Genomic DNA, 18073 nt, shown 5'->3' with positions numbered 1-18073 from the left:
CAATTACCTATCTCGCTGTGGTTAACAGTAAGATAACATGTGTATTGTACCTAGTAATGGGCCTAGCACATAGTATGACCCAATAAGTGGTGTCTTTTATGATTAGTCCTAACACTAGGGTGAGCTATGTAAGCTTGTGATTACACAAGGTGCAAGTATGAACAAAGTGTGATGATGGGAGTGATTACTTTTCCCTGGCGAGATGGGAGAAGGATCACTAGAACTGGGCTTTGCAGGTTTATAGAATTTACACAAATGCAGTCGGCAGGAGGACTAAGTGAAAAACATGGGTAACGTCCTAGGAATATACAAATGCATGGGGGTTTTAAACAACAGGAAGGGTTCAGAGAGATAACACCCAAAGGGCCAACAATGAAGAACTTTAGAGTGTTATGACCTTTAAAATCAAGTACTTTGTCATCTTTGAGAGGGAGGATCCTAATTAATTTCTGGATTATTGTATTTATTGATTTTTGGTTACTTCCTCTTATAGTTGTTCATGTAATGAATGGTGGCTTCTGTGTTCATGATCTTCCTAGACTCCAATCCTTCACCGTATAATTAGATACAAGCTCCAGAAGTACAGGGACCAGTGTTAGGCGAGCCCATTATATGTCTGCAGTGCCTGTCACGTAATTGTTGGATAATCACAGACTAGCAGAGGAACTAAGTCAAGCACAAAAATAGTTAAAAATAAAAGATAGGCAGTGATAAATACTTAAGTGAGAGGCATCTGAATTATTTGGATGCCCAAAAGGATAAGGCATCACAGCACTTGTATCTGGAAGCAGCCAGGAAGAACTACTTAATCATAGTAGTAATGTTCATCTCTTCCATGTATGTATGAGAGTTTCTTTTTTATTTCTTAAATGAAATTTTATGAAAAATGTATAAACTTTTCAAGTAATTCAGTAGCCACAAAACTATATTTTAAAATGTTTAAGATTTTTTCATAAGATCTATCTCACATATTTATACTCAGTTTACTCAGATATACATATCAATGCTTTTCTGCTCATCTTCATTTTTTAATAAAAGAATCAAGAGCTCATGTTTATAACTTCACCACTTTAAAATTATCAATTACAATTCCAAGATTGTCTTTAGATTTTTTCCATGGTTTGTGTACTTTTTAAAAGTACTTCTTCAAGCCACATTTTTTGACCATGTGATATGTATTCCTTTATTAAAATCAATATTGTTTTAACCATGATGACCTTTCTCTGTTAAGTTTAAAATACTTCTCTAACATAAAAATAATTTTTCAGGTATTTCTTTTAGTAGTATCAGGTTTGTTTTTGTGTTTTTTTTTTTTTTTTTCTGAGCCTTGAAATGAATGATTTCCTTTACCATTTTTTATGAGGTTATGTTTTACCTTTTCAGGTGGTATTATTTTTGTCCACATGTCCATTTCTATAAAAAGTCTGTATTGATCACCACATGAATTTGCTCTCTTCTCTGTAACTTTGAACATATGGATACTTTCCCCTTGAACTTCTGTTGATTTCTTCTGCTAGGTCATGTCTCTGTTTTCTTCCTAAAACTTTTCCAGGTAAACTAAAATATAAATTCGCCACTTAGACCACAGGTTTCATCATCACCCTTTTAAGTGCATTGTTAAATATGTGGGTTTTTTTAGGCTTTCTACCATAAAACCCATAGCAGTAAAATAACCATAGCAAATATACTATCTTATTACCACAGTATATTATGAATATATTATTATAGCCTCATTGTTATCAATTATTTCTCCTGTTCAAAATAATTTAGATATTTAATTATAAAAACTATTTAGCCAGGTGTGGTGGTGTGCACCTGTAGTCCCAGCTACTTAGGAGGCTGAGACAGGAGAATCACTTGAACCTGGGAGGCGGAGGTTGCAGTGGGCCGAGATCGCGCCACTGATCCAGCCTGGCGACAGAGCGAGACTCCGTCTCAAAAACAAACAAACAAAAAACTATTACAAACTTGCTTCCATTGGTAAGACAAATGATACAAGACATACAAAGAAAAAAATGTTTTTTTATTCTGTTTCCCCATCCCTCACCAAATCCCATTTTCATTTTGTGAGATAACTAATTTGGAGGGTGTCTATATCTCTGTTTTCAAACATATACATTCACATACATACTCTTTAGAATATAACAGCACACTCAGGATAATATTATGGAAATTTTTCTTCAACTTGATAGTTTTTCACTTAGCAGTAGATTATGGACATCTGTGTGTGTGTGTGTGTGTGTGTGTGTGTGTGTGTGTGTATGTGAGAGAGAGAGAGAGAGAGAGACAGAGACAGAGAGCGAGCAAGCAGGATCCATCTCTGTTTACATCCACCATTGGGCTTTCAGAGCCACAACAGTGCTAGGGAAGTTAAAAATACTTTTGTATATTTATGACTATTTGCACTTTCTTGTCTGTGAATTTCCCAGAAGCTATAGAGAAAAATGCTGATAGATTTAAGTACAGAAAAAAAATGAGCTATGTCTGTGTTGAATGAGATATCAAAAGTAAAATCAAAAGATAAAGCACAGACTAGGACACAATATTCACAAAACAGAAAAAGGCAAAGTGTACTATCTTTCATATACAAAGAGGACCAACAAATTGATAAGAGTAAAGCCCCAAAATTAAACAGATTATATTCAGAATAGGGACATAGTTCAATAGTCTTACATACTTTGACTTAACTATTCTACTTCTATGAATGTATCCAACAGATATATTCACAAACTTGTGAAATGACTTGTGTACAGAGTTATTTATTACATTGCTTTTAATAACAAAAGATTGGAAACAACATAAATGCATCAAACACACACTAGTTATAAATAAGTTTTGGTGTTTCTATGTAATGGAATACTATGCAACTGTAAAATATAAATGAGAAAACTATACTGATGTGAGATCTTCAAGATAATATGGTTCAGTGAAAAAGGAAAGAATACTGTGTATAATCTACTACTATATAGTGTAAAGGGATTAAAATTATGTATTTGTAGTTGTTTAAATATGTGCATAAACTCTCAAAGGACACACAAGAAACATACTGGCTACTGGGTTAGAGGGAAGGGTGGTAGAGACACTGTGTACATGTTTATACTTTCTAATTCTAATTTTGAACTATGTAAATATATTACCCTATCAAAAAATTAATACAGTGTATTAAATTTTATCAGAAGCAAAATTATACTCTAATAAACAACTGCTAACATTAATTGATCACTTACTATGTACCATGCACTATTGTAAATGCTTTGTTTATATTGTCTCATTTCTCATAATAACCCCATGTTTTTAGTATACATGAAAGACAAAAATTATTTTTAAAAAGCAGAAATTGCCATTATTAACTGTGATGGGCTTGTGTGTTTGGGCTAAATGTCTTATATTTACTTAAGACACATTGAATATTTGCTGTATGCCAGGCTTCTTGCTCACTATTGAGAAGTCAGATAACTAAATATAGAAAGTTATTTGATAGAGGAAGTACTAGAAGAGTAAGAATATGGTCAGATGACTTGAGTGTCTTCAGCTGGCTAGCACTGTGATCTAAAACAAAATCTCTGTAGTGACTTGTAGTGTCTAACTATGGATGATTCTTGGATCTACAGCATGCACAATGAAACCTTTTAAAATTGTATCTACCTGATAATACAAATGTGGTAATGTAATCACAGCAGCAGAAACTATTCTGTGCCTACATGCTGTCATGGGATATAAATAAATATATCTGAAATATATCTGTAGTGGCATTCCCATTCAGACCATATAACACTGTTTTCCCACTTCTTCAGAAGATGGTATTTGCCAGAACTATTGTAAATGCACAGAGGAAAAGCTAATATATATTTTTTAACTTATAATGAATGCCTTAATACAGGATTCTTCTATTTTTAACTTGCATCAGAATAACCTGAAGAGCTTGTTAAAACAGATGGCTGGGCCCCACCCTCACAGTTTCTGACTCAAGGTCACTGCTGCTGCTGCTGGTGCTGCTGGTGCTGCTGATCAGGGAACCACAAACTTTTAAATCAATATTTATGTAGGTCTTTAGGGGTTAATTCTCTTGAAGAGCCTGGGTTAAGAAAGTTGAGAAGAACTGAGAGCAAAACAGATAAGTGACTGTGATGGTTAGAATGGAAACATTAACTGCCAGGACATGACCCTCCCTACCCCAAGCCTCAGCTTTTTGCAAGAGCCAATGCCATATGTGCCACATAATGTAAAACATCATTTCTCAGCAACGTTTTTCTGTGGGACATCTATCTGCCATATTGTTGTGCCTTTTTCAGATATATCCATTGTTTCACTTCTTAGCAGTATTCCTAGTAAAAAGGGTTTGATTCGGCCGGGCGCGTTGGCTCACGCCTGTAATCCCAGCACTTTGGGAGGCCGAGGCAGGCGGATCACGAGGTCAGGAGATTGAGACCATCCTGGCTAGCACGGTGAAACCCTGTCTCTACTAAAAATGGAAAAAAATTAGCCGGGCGTGGTGGCGGGCGCCTGTGGTCCCAGTTACTTGGGAGGCTGAAGCAGGAGAATGGCCTCAACCCGGGAGGCGGAGCTTGCAGTGAGCCGAGATCTCGCCACTGCACTCCAGCCTGGGCGACAGAGTGAGACTCCGTCTCAAAAAAAAAAAAGAAAAGAAAAGAGGGTTTGATTCAAGATTTCACATTAAATATTCCTACTGATTTTTTTATTCCTAGTTCATCTTTCACAACCTCCTTACAAAGGTTGCTAAAGGAGAAGTGTTTTAAATTGTTTTGTGTAGTGTTAAATACACATACACACATGCACATATGCATGTAAATGAGTAAAAAATAGGTGCATGGTGGTCAGTGTATAACAGTTGCATACTGGTCCGTTTAATCTTTTAGGCAAGATTAATTTTGTTTATGTTTATTCCCCTAATAATGGTGCTAATACTTACCAGCTGTGACACAGGTTCTCAAAGTTCCTAGACAAGAATATTAGCATCTTTGAACTCCTTAGAAATGCAGTTTCGTGGGTTGCCCCAGACCTATATAGTCAGGAAGGGGATTGGGAGAAAGAGCAACAATCTGTGTTTTTAACAAGCCTGCCAGGTGATTTTGAAGCTTTCTAAAATTTTAGAACCACCATTTTACTAAACACAGTGTTTTCCCTTACATTAATCCTTTGATTCTTATAGTAATCCTGTGATAGATTGTAACTCTTTATGTGTGTTCTGGGGGAAATAAGAATTGAAGAGGTTAAATAATTTATTCTAACTCACACTGATATTTAGCAGTACTCCAAAGAAGAATTTTCAAATCTTTTTCAAATAATATGTCCATCTTTCCTTTGAATACATCCTAAAACAGTATGTGTTACTTAAGCATTCCAGTTTTTTGAATCATTATTTTCTGAGCTTTTACTCCTTTATTAATTTTAATCAGTATCTCAAGTGAAGAACACTTTCTTTGACAGGTCAACTAACAGGACCAGAACTCAAATTTACTTACTTTTTTTCCCCAAGTACAGGCATGCTTCCATCATATATTTTAAAAATAAATGGCTTTTGCAGTTTATGACCACATTCTGCCTACTTTTGTTTCTATGTGAACTTTTCCATAATAAAAATAAAACTATAGGAAAAATGCCTTTTGAAACTAAAAATAAATATATAAAATACTTTTAAATGCATAACCTAAAAACTCAAATAAAAGTATTAACAGTTTCATAAAACAATCTAAATTTGCCATCATTATTGACTTAATCTTACTATTCTGTTCTTATTTTAATGACACACACCAATTTAACTGCTACTCAGTTACCAAAAAGTGTTTCTAATATTAATTTGGAGTTATTTCTGTCAAATGAAACAATGCTGTCCTATTACTTGTAATTTTCATATGAGTCTATTTAATTAACCAAATTAGAAAACCATAAAATCAGATGTGTTTATAGAGACCCAAAACCTTGTAATGACTTCAGCTGGAGCTTCAACACATGAAATTTTTAATTTAAAAAAAAAATTTATTTTACTTAACACTGACATGATGGATCCTTTAATAAAAAGAAATTGTTACTTTAAGTTGTAACTAATATTTCTCTTGGCTGCAGTAGAAAATAATTTGCAAAATGAAAAGTTGACAAGTAAGACTGAAATAATTAATGAAGATTTAGGTCGTATTTTATTTTCCCTTATGTTCTCCATATCTGCTAATTCAACAAGATTTACATAATGTGGCATTTGAGTTATGGAGAATGGAAATCTGGTAGCATTATAAAACTCTGGCCCATCTGGGAAATAATGTTGGTGCTATATTGGTTATATAAAATACCTTAAAATTTCCTGATATTTCATATGTATAGGTAAATAAAGATATTATTAGGGGGATTCTTAAAACATCTTTGTAATCGTGGTTTTACTTTACCTTTTAATCCTCTTTCAGCTTCAGAGGGGAAAATTAAGTTGGTAGTAATTATTAACCAATTTCACACAGTAGTGCTGTGGTCATTTCAGTTGTTATTAATAATTCAATTTCTAGATCACTCTGTTAGATTTCCTTACTCAGCTGGCTTTAAAGGAGGACCCAGAAATCTATTTTAATAAGCAGCAGCAGTGATTTGGATGTAGTAGTCCCTAGGTCTCACTGTGAGAAACTTTAGAAGAGAATGTACTCCTTCAAGCTAACACACTAAAAATAACAAAATTAAATATTCCAAATACTACTGTAGCCTCCTTTATGCAACTTTAACCTTGGAATGATAGGAATGATTATCAGAGAATTTTCTCCCCATAACAGTATCGTATGCATTTAGATCTTTGCAACGTAGTTATCATAGTACCCCTGGTGCTGTACTAAGCACTTGGTACAGTATTTGGCACATAGTAGGAACTGCATAAGTATCTTGGGATGGATGAATGAAGAAAACCAAGTAGCTCCATGTTTAGGGCTCCCACGTTATCCACATGTTATCTTCTCTTTGGTTCAGCTGCCTAAGTTATGTGTACAATGTTATCTTTCTCAAATTATACAGGTTTTTCGTAGAAGGGACCACATCTTCTCTATTTTCATCTCTATTTTTAACTCTTTTTTACACATACATGCCTACTAAATATTTTTCAAGTAAAAAATATTTTGTGATTATTTAATTCAACATACTAGATTCTCATCTCCATGAGGACAGGGGCTTTGTCTCTCATTTTCATGGTAGTTTTATTAGAACTTACTAGCTAATGCATGTTCAGAAGCATATGAATGAATGAATGACGAATGAATTAACAAAATAAGAAATAACTTCATTTTAATTTCAGTTTTCTTAAAATTTAATTTGGGGGTTAATGAGGTTTTCTGGGTGGTAAAATTTATTTTTATAGAAGAGAAAAAAAAATCTGCCTTGCTCTTTAAGAAGAAACTTACAGTGGAAATGTCCCTACCATTTGTAAGAGATAGAATGATAGAATTTGACAAATTCTGAAACTGATGAATCTTCAGCAGGACAGAATTTTCTATCTTAGCATTAAATAGTGTATATCAGTCATTATGAAAATATCACAATTTGAACCTATGTGGCAGTTCATAACATCCTATGAAGTAAAGATGTTTACCCATGAAAGCCTAGAGAGCCTATCAAAAATCAAGAGATTTGTTTTCCTTAGTTGAAAAATAAGGAAAACAGAATGTCCCAGTACCTGCAAAACTTTCTGAAATAAATTCTATTAGTGTAGTCTTTTTAAAATATTCTTTTTCTTTCTTTCTTTTTTTTTTTTTTTTTTTTTTTTGAGACAGTCTCGCTCTGTTGCCAGGCTAGAGTGCAGTGGCGTCATCCCGGCTCACTGCAACCTCCGTCTCCCGGGTTCAAGTGATTCTCCTGCCTCAGCCTCCTGAGTAGCTGAGATTACAGGCACGCACCACCATGCCCAGCTAATTTTTGTATTTTTAGTAGAGATGGGGTTTTACCATATTGGCCACGACGGTCTCAATCTCTTGACCTTGTGATCCACCTCCCTTGGCCTCCCAAAGTGCTGGGATTACAGGTGTGAGCTGCCATGCCCAGCCTTAAAATAGTCTTATTATCATATTTCTTTTCAAAACATATTAGTATCAGTAAATAAGTTGAAGCTCTGATAAAGTATAAAATCTCAAGGTTTATGCCTTTGGTAACTGTAATTAGCTGATTAAATTTCTCCTGATGACTTGCAGTGCTTTTTGTTTTTCTGTAAACATTTTGGGTTTTTTTTGTTTTGTTTCATTTTGAGGAACTTCTTATCTTCTCCAAATTATCTGTTCTCCTTTACTTTGAATGTACCTAAAATAATATTAGTTATTTAAGAATTCTAGTTTCTTGAATGATTGTTATCTGAGATTTTACTGTGAATTTTAATAAGCATCTTATATGTGGAACACTTACCTTGACAAGTTTGTAGACATAAGGTTATTATGGTTTAAATATAGAGATACCTCTATGGAGGTATAGATACCTTTGTGTCACCCTATCTCCTTTCTGGTCAAATCCCAAACCTCTTTGCTTTTCATTTTTGTTAGCCCTCAAAATGATCTTTTCTTTTACTTAGGTCAGCTCACATGAACCTATCAATTCCCTGACTAGATACAGTCTTTGAATATCCTCATAAATGTGTAGCCTGCAAAAAACATGAAAGTTTTAGCTTCCAGAAAAATGTAATTAACAGAGGAGTATAGGGGAAATATTGAGAAGAGGGTCAAAGATTAGAACCTCCGAGTTGCTTGAGGCCTAAGCAGAATACTTTAGTGATTCCAGAGATTTAGATATGTGAGTTTAGTTGAAAGCAGAGGCTAGGGAAACGTTTCTTTAAGCCATTTACTGCACCCACACTTAATATCTTCAGATTGTATATTCCAGATTGTTAACAGTGTTAAAGTTGTGTAAAGTTGCTTTTATTCACACCAGATAAAATTGAAAAAGAGCAGTAGTCTATATGAAAAAAATAATTTTTATCATACTAATGGCTCTTTGGGAATGCTGGGGTTGAGCTGATTGTGATGGAAGGTAGAGGCCAAAGAAGAAACTTACAGAGGAAAGAAGGCAGGTACTGACAAGCAGCAAAGGCAAGCTGCTAAACACTCCCTAATTCTCTTCAGTTGTATTCACACCGTGCCTGGTGACTATCCCTGAAGATGCATTTTTTTCCCCATTTCTCCTTGACACAGCATTCAGACACATACCTTCCCTGTAATTCAGATATCCTCAGTCACTTCATGAATAATTCCACAGGAAGGTTTGCCACACAGAGAATTCCAGGTACTTCTATAGAAGCATTTTTATCTCCAGCAGTCCCCTAACCTTTGTATTTTAAGTGATTGTTCTTAGACATGATTTTGTCCAAGGAAGAGTTTTCTTTATTGTTTTCAATTTCTTGAAACATCTTTATGAAATTGGAAATTTCACTGAATGTAGTAATCTTCCAGTGAGAAAACTGTCAAATATTTTTTATGCTGTCTCTATAATAAGTGACTATGATAATAAATTATGTATTCAAAAGAGAAACATACAAATTAAACTCCAAATTTTATAGACTCCACAAATGTATATCAACTGGTAAGCTGAATTTTATTTAACTTGCCTTTTTCCTTTATACACTTTGTTCTAAAATAAGGAGATGTTGGAGAATTCATAAATTTGTGATTTTGTTTTGAGAAATTAATAGTTGTTTATATGGAATGATATCCAGGCTACTATTAAGCTATAATTTAATTAATTGGAATAGTAAATAAACAGCTTTCCTTCTTTTCAGGTGATGGTGTTTGTACATGCTCGAAATGCCACTGTAAGAACAGCTATGTCTCTAATAGAAAGAGCAAAAAATTGTGGCCATATTCCCTTCTTTTCTCCTACCCAAGGACATGACTATGTACTTGCAGAAAAACAGGTAAGGAACAAATAGGACAAGAACTAAAGCAGGTAACATGCCACATATTCCAGGTATTTTATATGTGAAAGATCCACAGTCTCAAATTCCAAGAAGTTAATTTTACAGATTTATGATGTTACAATCTTGACTTTTTTCTTGACTTAATGATCTTTTATTAAAAGGTTTCACTGTATGACATAACACATCATTCCTTTCTATATGGTTATAATTGAAGTGTTTAGTCCTGCTCTTTAAAATATAGTTAAAATATAAAATGCAGTTAAATTTCATATCCTACGTTAACATCTAGTGGGTTTATTATTGTACTTCTAAAGAATTAATACTTTTTGAAAATTTCTCAGTTTTGATTTCTAAGGTTAATATTGATAGACATAACCTAAATAAGTAAGGCTTTTTTTTTTTTTTTTAAGCAATGTAAAGGAATTCTGAGCCAAAAAGTTTGTAAACAGCTGCCTTGTTATTCAGTGTACATATGCTCAAAGGACAAAAAGGTCTTGGGATCACCTGCATCCTTGTTAAAAAGGGAGACCTTTAGGCCCCAACCCAGACTCACCAAACCAGAATCTACATTTTAACTAGATCCTCAGGGGATTTTGTACACATTACAGTTTAACAAGCACTCCTCCTGGTAATTTGAGTATTGGTAGTATCTTAAGATTTATATCAGATTTTATTTTATTTAACTATATCAGGTAATTATTTAGATCAAGACATCTTCAGGCCAAAGGTGTCTACCTGTTTTATAATTAAAGTTTTATCAGAACATAAACATACCAATTTATTTATTGTCTGACTTTTTTTGCACTACCGGAGAAGAATAGAGTTGTTGTGATAGCTACTATAAATTACTTTCTGTTTCTTTGCAGAAAAAGTATGCTGACTCCTGCTTTAAAGCTGTGAAAATAAATTATGAAATAAAAAAAAATCTGTTGGCATAAAATGATAACTTTAAATTTTTCTTATGTATATAAAATGTAAGATTTAACTGATCGGTCACCGAACAGCTGCTAGCTGCCAGACATTGTGCTATGCCCTTTTATATTTATTATCCAAGTAAAATATATTTAATTGCAACTGTACTATAAATTTCACCATTTTATATTGATATTTTAAATTATATGTTAAGCTGATATCAGTTGTTTTGAACATCAGACTCTCTTTCAATTTAGAAATGGAAAATTTATTTATTTTCTATATTTTTTTACTTTTGTTACATAACATTTATTGTACAGATTATACAGCTTTGTGTCCTTCCAATTATTTATTAATCATGAATTTATGAGAGTCTTTGAAAAGTCAAGTTGGTATTCATAAGTCTTGTTTCATTTCTTTGGAAATATGAAACAACTTTATGCTGTTTAAAAACCAAACCTTGAGAGCCACCTTGTGGATTTCTGGTTTCTTTATCCATCTCAATTCGGAGAACTATTGCTAATTTAAATAATACAGGTTTATTATTTAATTGTAGTTATTGTAATGCTTAACATTTATTAAGTGGTCGCTAGTGTCAGGCATTGTTTTTATTACTGTATATAACTCATTCAATCCTTATAACCTATGATATTGCTGGTATTATCCCTTGATATGGTGTATGTGTAAATCAAATATAGTATGAAATACTCTAGAGCATATTACAGTAATTTATATGGAGACATTTTCAAATGATGTTTATTTAAGGCAGTGTTACCAAGCACAAATTCACAGATCACTGTGCTGGAAGAAAAATAACAGAGAAATGGAAAGTTTTGATACAATTGGGTAGATTTGAAAATCCCTAGTCATTTTTATCATAGCTTTTTTATATTTTTATTATACTTGATTTTTATCCTGATCCAACTATTATTGGACTTTTTTTTTCCAAGAAGAATGAATTACACACACATTTATTAAAAACATTATCCTATTCACCATTATATTCCCAGACTTTCATAGAGTATTTGTCTGATAGTAGGTATCCCAGAATTACTTTTTTTCTTAGCTTTTATTCCTCCAAGACTGACATTACAATAGATGTTTCACTTTAATTTTCTCATCTGACCTGCACCATTGTGCTGTCCTTTAAGATTCTTATTCCCATTTTACAGATAAGGAAACGAAAACTGAGAAAGTAAATAATTTTCACAGAGAATCTTATATTAAATAGTGAAGCCATGAATTGAGACAGTCTGACTCCAAAGTCCACTATTTTCACTATACTGTGTCCTGTTTGTTCAAAGCAAACAGATCACATCCAATCTGGGACTTTCTGAAGACCTTAGGGGATGGAGTCTTTTTTTTTTTTTTTTAAATAAAATAGAAGAACATTTCCATTTCTTCAACCTAACTATATCCCTCACTTCTCCTAAAGAGAGATTTTAAAGAGTGAAACCCTCCACAGTGCATATTGTACCAAAAGATAAGGTCATCTTTCTCAATATTTTCTCAAAGCTCTAGAATTTAAGAGTATTTGTCTAGTGCTAGTGGTACCTTCCTTCATATTTCTTGAAGTGCCTTTGAACTTAAATGGTGTTAACAGTCTAGCAATTTCAAGGGAGCTATTATCATCATGGTGGGAGACATTTCCCATGTTTTTGAAAAATGGGAAATTAAGAACCCAAAACATTAAAATTTAATTAGAAGGTAAATTTAATTAAAATTTAAATAGAAAACCAGCATACACAGAAATTTAGCCTCATGCCTCCTGTTATATGACTTAATACCTACCATGCCACAGTGATGCTTTACCCCAAGTGTTTAATGTAATCACCTCAATTCCTGACTTACTAAGATATTTAAAAGCACTTCTTTACAGTTTCATTTAATACAATATATTTTTTATTTGTATAAATAACAAAACTCCATTAAGAAAATCCTCCTTTTCTGTGTATGTGTTTGTGTGTACACACATGTGCATGTAATAAGGCTGTTTCTATGCCTTAGCTGCAACTGAAATGATTCTTTTCTCTCTGTAAGTAGTAGTTACACCTCAGGACTTCTTATATAGTTTTCACCTTTAATATCAAAGTCACCCCCAGGGGAAAAACTACCTATATTTCCAGATTTGTCCACTGAAACAAGAATGTAGGGAAAGGAAAGGAAAGTCTCCCAAGAGTAGTTTAACCTTCAGAAAAGGAGCTTGGGGATCTCCCAGGACACAGGAATATCTCAGGACATACAAATGATGCCCAAACCAACAGAACACATTCACAAAAAGGTCTGGTTGTGATTTTACCTCTAGAAGGTTTATGGCCTTGAACATCTAAGCATTTCTGAAATGTACTTTCTCTTCTATCAAATGGAATAATAATGGAGTAAATAATACCTAGTCTAGTTATTTACTATGAGAAACAGAATGATGTATGAAATTATTTTGGAAACTGAACAATGATAAGACTTTACCTATCATAGAAATTTATTTTTAGAAAATATATATATACTAATAACTAAATTTCAAAATGGCAAAAGCATAATAGTGACCACTTACTACTTTTATACTCTCCCCCACAAAGATTGTGTCTTAAGAAACCACTGTTTTCTATAAAATAGAACATACCTCAAGGAATAGCAGCAGTGTATGTTTATAAGAGTAAGTATATAATTAAAGATGCATATGTTTTCGTTATTAAGCCATTGTTTTCCATTGTGATTTTAATTTTAAGTTAAATGAATCCTTCAGTTAGAATTTTCAGATTCTGTTTTACTTGAGATCTCAGTCAAATCAATTTTTTCCGTTAGGGATAAATTTTTAACAGGCTTTAACTGTTCTCATACTGGATTGAGTATTCCCACCCATCCCTTTACCGTATATTTCTGATTTATGGCCCTGATGTGAGTTCAATATTTTTACATATATCAGTGATGTTAAGAGTTTGTCTTTTAGGTAGAATTTCTGTCACGTAATAAGCCTTGTGTCTGTAGTCATTGATAATATCTGTTGAACAGTTATAGCAATAGGAAGAATCCAATAGTAATATGTCCCCTCAAGCTGCTTTAAAGTATAATTTTCTGACTTTTTATTATGTAGATCTATCAATCATTTCCTTGTTTTTATAAGTTCAGCTTTAGCCTTTGCCTAAATCAGTGGCAACTGGAATCAAAGCCAATTTGATTTAGTTATCGATGCTTACTATTACAGCTTGTTTTATTTTTGCTTGAGCAGCTTCGGTGTCAATATGGCCAAGTAAAATAAGAATCATCTCTTCCTAGAATAGATGGTATCTGTTAACTAAAGAGAGCATAATAGACTATTAGTAGCAGAAATGGTTAATAGCCCTCTTTCTCTTACTTTTTTTTTACTTTAAATATATACAAAATGTCATCTTCACAGAGTTTATTCTTTCCCTGCCATATCTTATCAACCTCTTTTCCTCTTGGAGGCTAATATAATAATTTTTTTGTCAGTTACCACCACATAGGATGTCAAAAGTTTATTAGTATTATTTAAATAAAATGAAACAAAATTGTAAAAAAAAAATACAACTGTTTGCTTAATTGCATTTTTGGAAGCATGACTTTTCCATTTTCAAAGGGACGTAACCTCATATAAAATATAAACTTTTGATCTAAGCAAACCTGTGTTTTAATGTTGATTCACACACTCTGCCTTTTTAACATCCTCAAGCCACATTTCATCACGTACAAAGTGGCAATGGTACCTATATTTTAAGATTTTTGTGGCCTGGTGCGGTGGCTCATACCTGTAATCCCAGTACTTTGGGAGGCTGAGGTGGGCAGGTCACCTGAGGTCAGGAGTTTGAGATCAGCTTGGCAACATGGCGAAACCCTGTCTCTACTAAAAATACAAAAAAAGCCACTCATGGTGGCACGCATCTGTAGTCCCAACTACTTGGGAAGGCTGAGGCAGGAGAATCGCCTGAACCTTGGAGGCAGAGGTTGCAGTGAGCCAAGATCACGCCACTGCGACTCCAACCTGGGTGACAGAGGGAGACTCTGTCTCAAAAAAAAAAAAAAAAAATTCTGTAATAAATAAGGTAACATATACCTTGCCTAACACATGGTGGAAATTCTGTAAATGTTTACCCATACGCTTTGAAGAGGAAGAAGACAACAGTTTTAAACAATAATAGATATGACAAAAATTAAATTTAATGCTTTGGAACAATAAAAAATAATGTTGAATTGTAAAAAGCAATAAGGTTGGTAGAAATATTAGGAACAGCAACAACAGACTAGTTAATATCTACGTCTTTACATGTACACTTGTTAAATTTAATAACTTAAAACATGAAGTTTCTAGGGAGAAAATAAGCAAAAAGAAGAAATAAAGTGGGTAAACAAACTTTTGATGAAAAACAATTCTTTAAAAATTATGTAACATATATTCATCAATATATTATCAAAATCTAAACATAATAGTACCCAATTCTGAAGGTGATTTGAGGAGATTTTTTGTGGTATTGATCAATACTTTAAAAAAAATTTTGGTAATAGATTTTAAAAGCCAAGCCAAGGCTCTTATTCCAGACCTTTTAACTTTGAAATTCTAAACCTGGGAATTTTTCAAAGGAAAGATTAAAAGAAAAAGTTAATATACACTGAGATTAAACAGTTCAGATGAAATGTAAAAGAGAAGCAGATTAATTCAAGCCAGTAATTTTAGATTTCAATAGGCAGCAACAGGGAAACGACATTCCAAGGAGAGAAGAAAGAGAACACGGGCAAAGGGAAACTCTGGGTTTATTTGGAGAATAAGAATGTTCTCTATTCACCAGAATGTAAGGTGCATGGAGGGCTAGACATGGTCAGACAATGGAAGACTTCAAATTCTATGCCTAGACTTTTAGACTTTATAAGCAGTGAGAAGCTATTGAAGATTGTTGAAGAGTCAAATTGTGAGACCAAAATTCACGTACTGAAAAGTAGGATTCAGTTTCTTCCAAGCAAGGGACATTTTTATGGCAAATGTGTTCATTTCAATGTGGTCTAATATATGGTCTAACATTATTCACTTTGAATAAGTGAGACTCTTTTTAAAGAACATAGTAAATAGCATTGAAATTTTATCCTTGTTTCTTATTACTTTTAAGGAAATTTTGATTGTAGCAATTTTCATTTCTGTGCTCTAAGATGCATTTTAGAAGCATAGAATAAATTTCTTACAATAAATTAATACATCTTGTTAAGGAATCATGCTGTTTTGAAAAAGTATGTTAATTAGAATGTTGTTTTTCACTCATTTGAGAATACTTGAGTAGCGGAAGCACTCTAAAGACATCAGATTAATAAATAATGTTATAAATTCCTAGGGATAGAGAGATGTGTAATGATAAAATTTAAAATCAAAAACATTTCATATTTTGATTTCATTTTTTTAATTTTTCTCTTTACAGATGGCCAAATGAATTAAAATAATGCAATTTTAGATAAGATTTATCTTTTTCTAATTAGGGTCCTCTCTCTGGAATGCCAACTTATTTCTATTAATAATCAGGACAGCCTATATGGGAACCAGGATCATCTTTCAAGGAATATGACATGAAACAGAGCAAATGGCACTTTCTTTCTCGCAAGTTAAAATGCATAATTAACACAGAATAACATATAGAAATTAGTTATTGGGATTAGGCTAGTCTGGGTGATTGTGACTTCTTTATATACACATGAGCCTTAAACTGTTTTTCGTCATGGTCACTCAGCAAATATTTACTCAGTGTAAGCTGGTTACCAGTCACTTTAATAGATCAATGGGTATCAATATAAATAAAGTGCTGTCAACCTGTTTATATTGGATTGAAGTAGACACATGTATCACTTATGATTTAGTAAAAGGAAACAGAACCCATTCTAGGTACATTTTAAATAGAAAAGAATTTGTATAAGAAATTAGGTACTTACTGGAAATTTGGTAAAATCAGAGGTGTAGAAGTTCAGGGCTACTACTACAACTCTTGAATTTAACCAGTTACATGATGGTGATTAGCAGTTAAAAAGCCACAGCTATTACTACAGATGCCTTCCAACATTCATGAACACACTAGAAAACCAAATTTTGAATGTATAGTTCATCTGTTAAAACTTTCAACCCTTCTGTCTCCAAAATCTTGCTTGCCAGAAAAATACAGCAGTAGATAGTTATCTCTTCATTTCCGTCATTCAGATCTTGCCTGAATGCTTTTAATTAGCACAATGGGCTTTATCATCTAGTACCCTTACTACATGAGATCTGGGAAATTATATTCCGGTCCAGGCAATACAGTAAAGCTCCTAGAAGGAAGTAAGAGCAGATATTATATGTAGACTAATATTTGCTTTGAGTGGAAGTGGAAATACTTTTAGGGAGGAAAAAGTAGTCATCCTTTTACGCTTATGGAGCTTATATTCTGGAAGGACAGAAAGATTAAACAACTAATTAAATACTTGATTTTAATTATATTTTAAATAAATAATAAAGAGGGATAAAGTCCTAAGAAAAAATTGAGTTGGAGAATCTGATCTAGACCCATGGTGTTAGAGGATGGTGTTGACCAACAAAGTGACCTTTAAGCTGATCTGAAGGCTACGAGTTGACAAAGCAAAAGAGGACAGACAAGTATTCAAAGAAAAGGCTGGGGGGGGCGGAGCAAGATGGCCTAATAGGAGCAGGTCCAGTCTCCAACTCCCAGCGCCAGCCACACAGAAGACCGGTGATTTCGGCATTTTCAACTGAGGTACTGGGTTCATCTCACTGGGGAGTGCCGGACGATCCGTACTGATCAGCTGCTGCAGCCCGACCAACGAGAGCTGAGGCAGGGCGAGGCATTGCCTCACCTGGGAAGCGCAAGGGGGAAGGGAATCCCTTTTCCTAGCCAGGGGAACTGAGACACACAACACCTGGAGAATCGGGCAACTCCCACCCCAATACTGCGCTTTGAGCAAACAGGCACACCAGGAGATCATATCCCACACCTGGCCGGGAGGGTCCCACACCCACGGAGCCTCCCTCATTGCTATCACAGCAGTCTGTGATCTACTGGCAAGGCAGCAGCCAGGCTGGGGGAGGGGCGCCTGCCATTGCTGAGGCTTAAGTAGGTAAACAAAGCTGCTGGGAAGCTCAAACTGGGTGGAGCTCACAGCAGCTCAAGGAAACCTGCCTGTCTCTGTAGACTCCACCTCTGGGGGCAGGGCACAGTAAACAATAACAGCAGCAGACACCTCTGCAGACGCAAACGACTCTGTCTGACAGCTTTGAAGAGAGCAGTGGATCTCCCAACACCG

At 34.1% G+C, this 18073-nt stretch overlaps 1 protein-coding gene across 8 annotated transcripts in view; it reads left to right on the top strand.

The window, feature by feature from the left end:
- The window catches only part of ASCC3 (activating signal cointegrator 1 complex subunit 3), a 384990-nt gene that overhangs the window by 194736 nt on the left and 172181 nt on the right, over positions 1–18073 (top strand). For all 8 annotated transcript variants that reach the window (XM_003897951.5, XM_017958157.2, XM_017958154.3 and 5 more), the window contains one exon: positions 9743–9877. In XM_003897951.5, coding sequence (XP_003898000.3) covers positions 9743–9877 — 135 coding nt within the window. The remainder of the gene's footprint in view (positions 1–9742; positions 9878–18073) is intronic.

Source organism: Papio anubis, chromosome 6 (assembly GCF_008728515.1).
Source record: "Papio anubis isolate 15944 chromosome 6, Panubis1.0, whole genome shotgun sequence".
Taxonomy (NCBI): Eukaryota; Metazoa; Chordata; class Mammalia; order Primates; family Cercopithecidae; genus Papio; species Papio anubis.
This window is presented reverse-complemented; position numbering and strand designations above follow the sequence as displayed.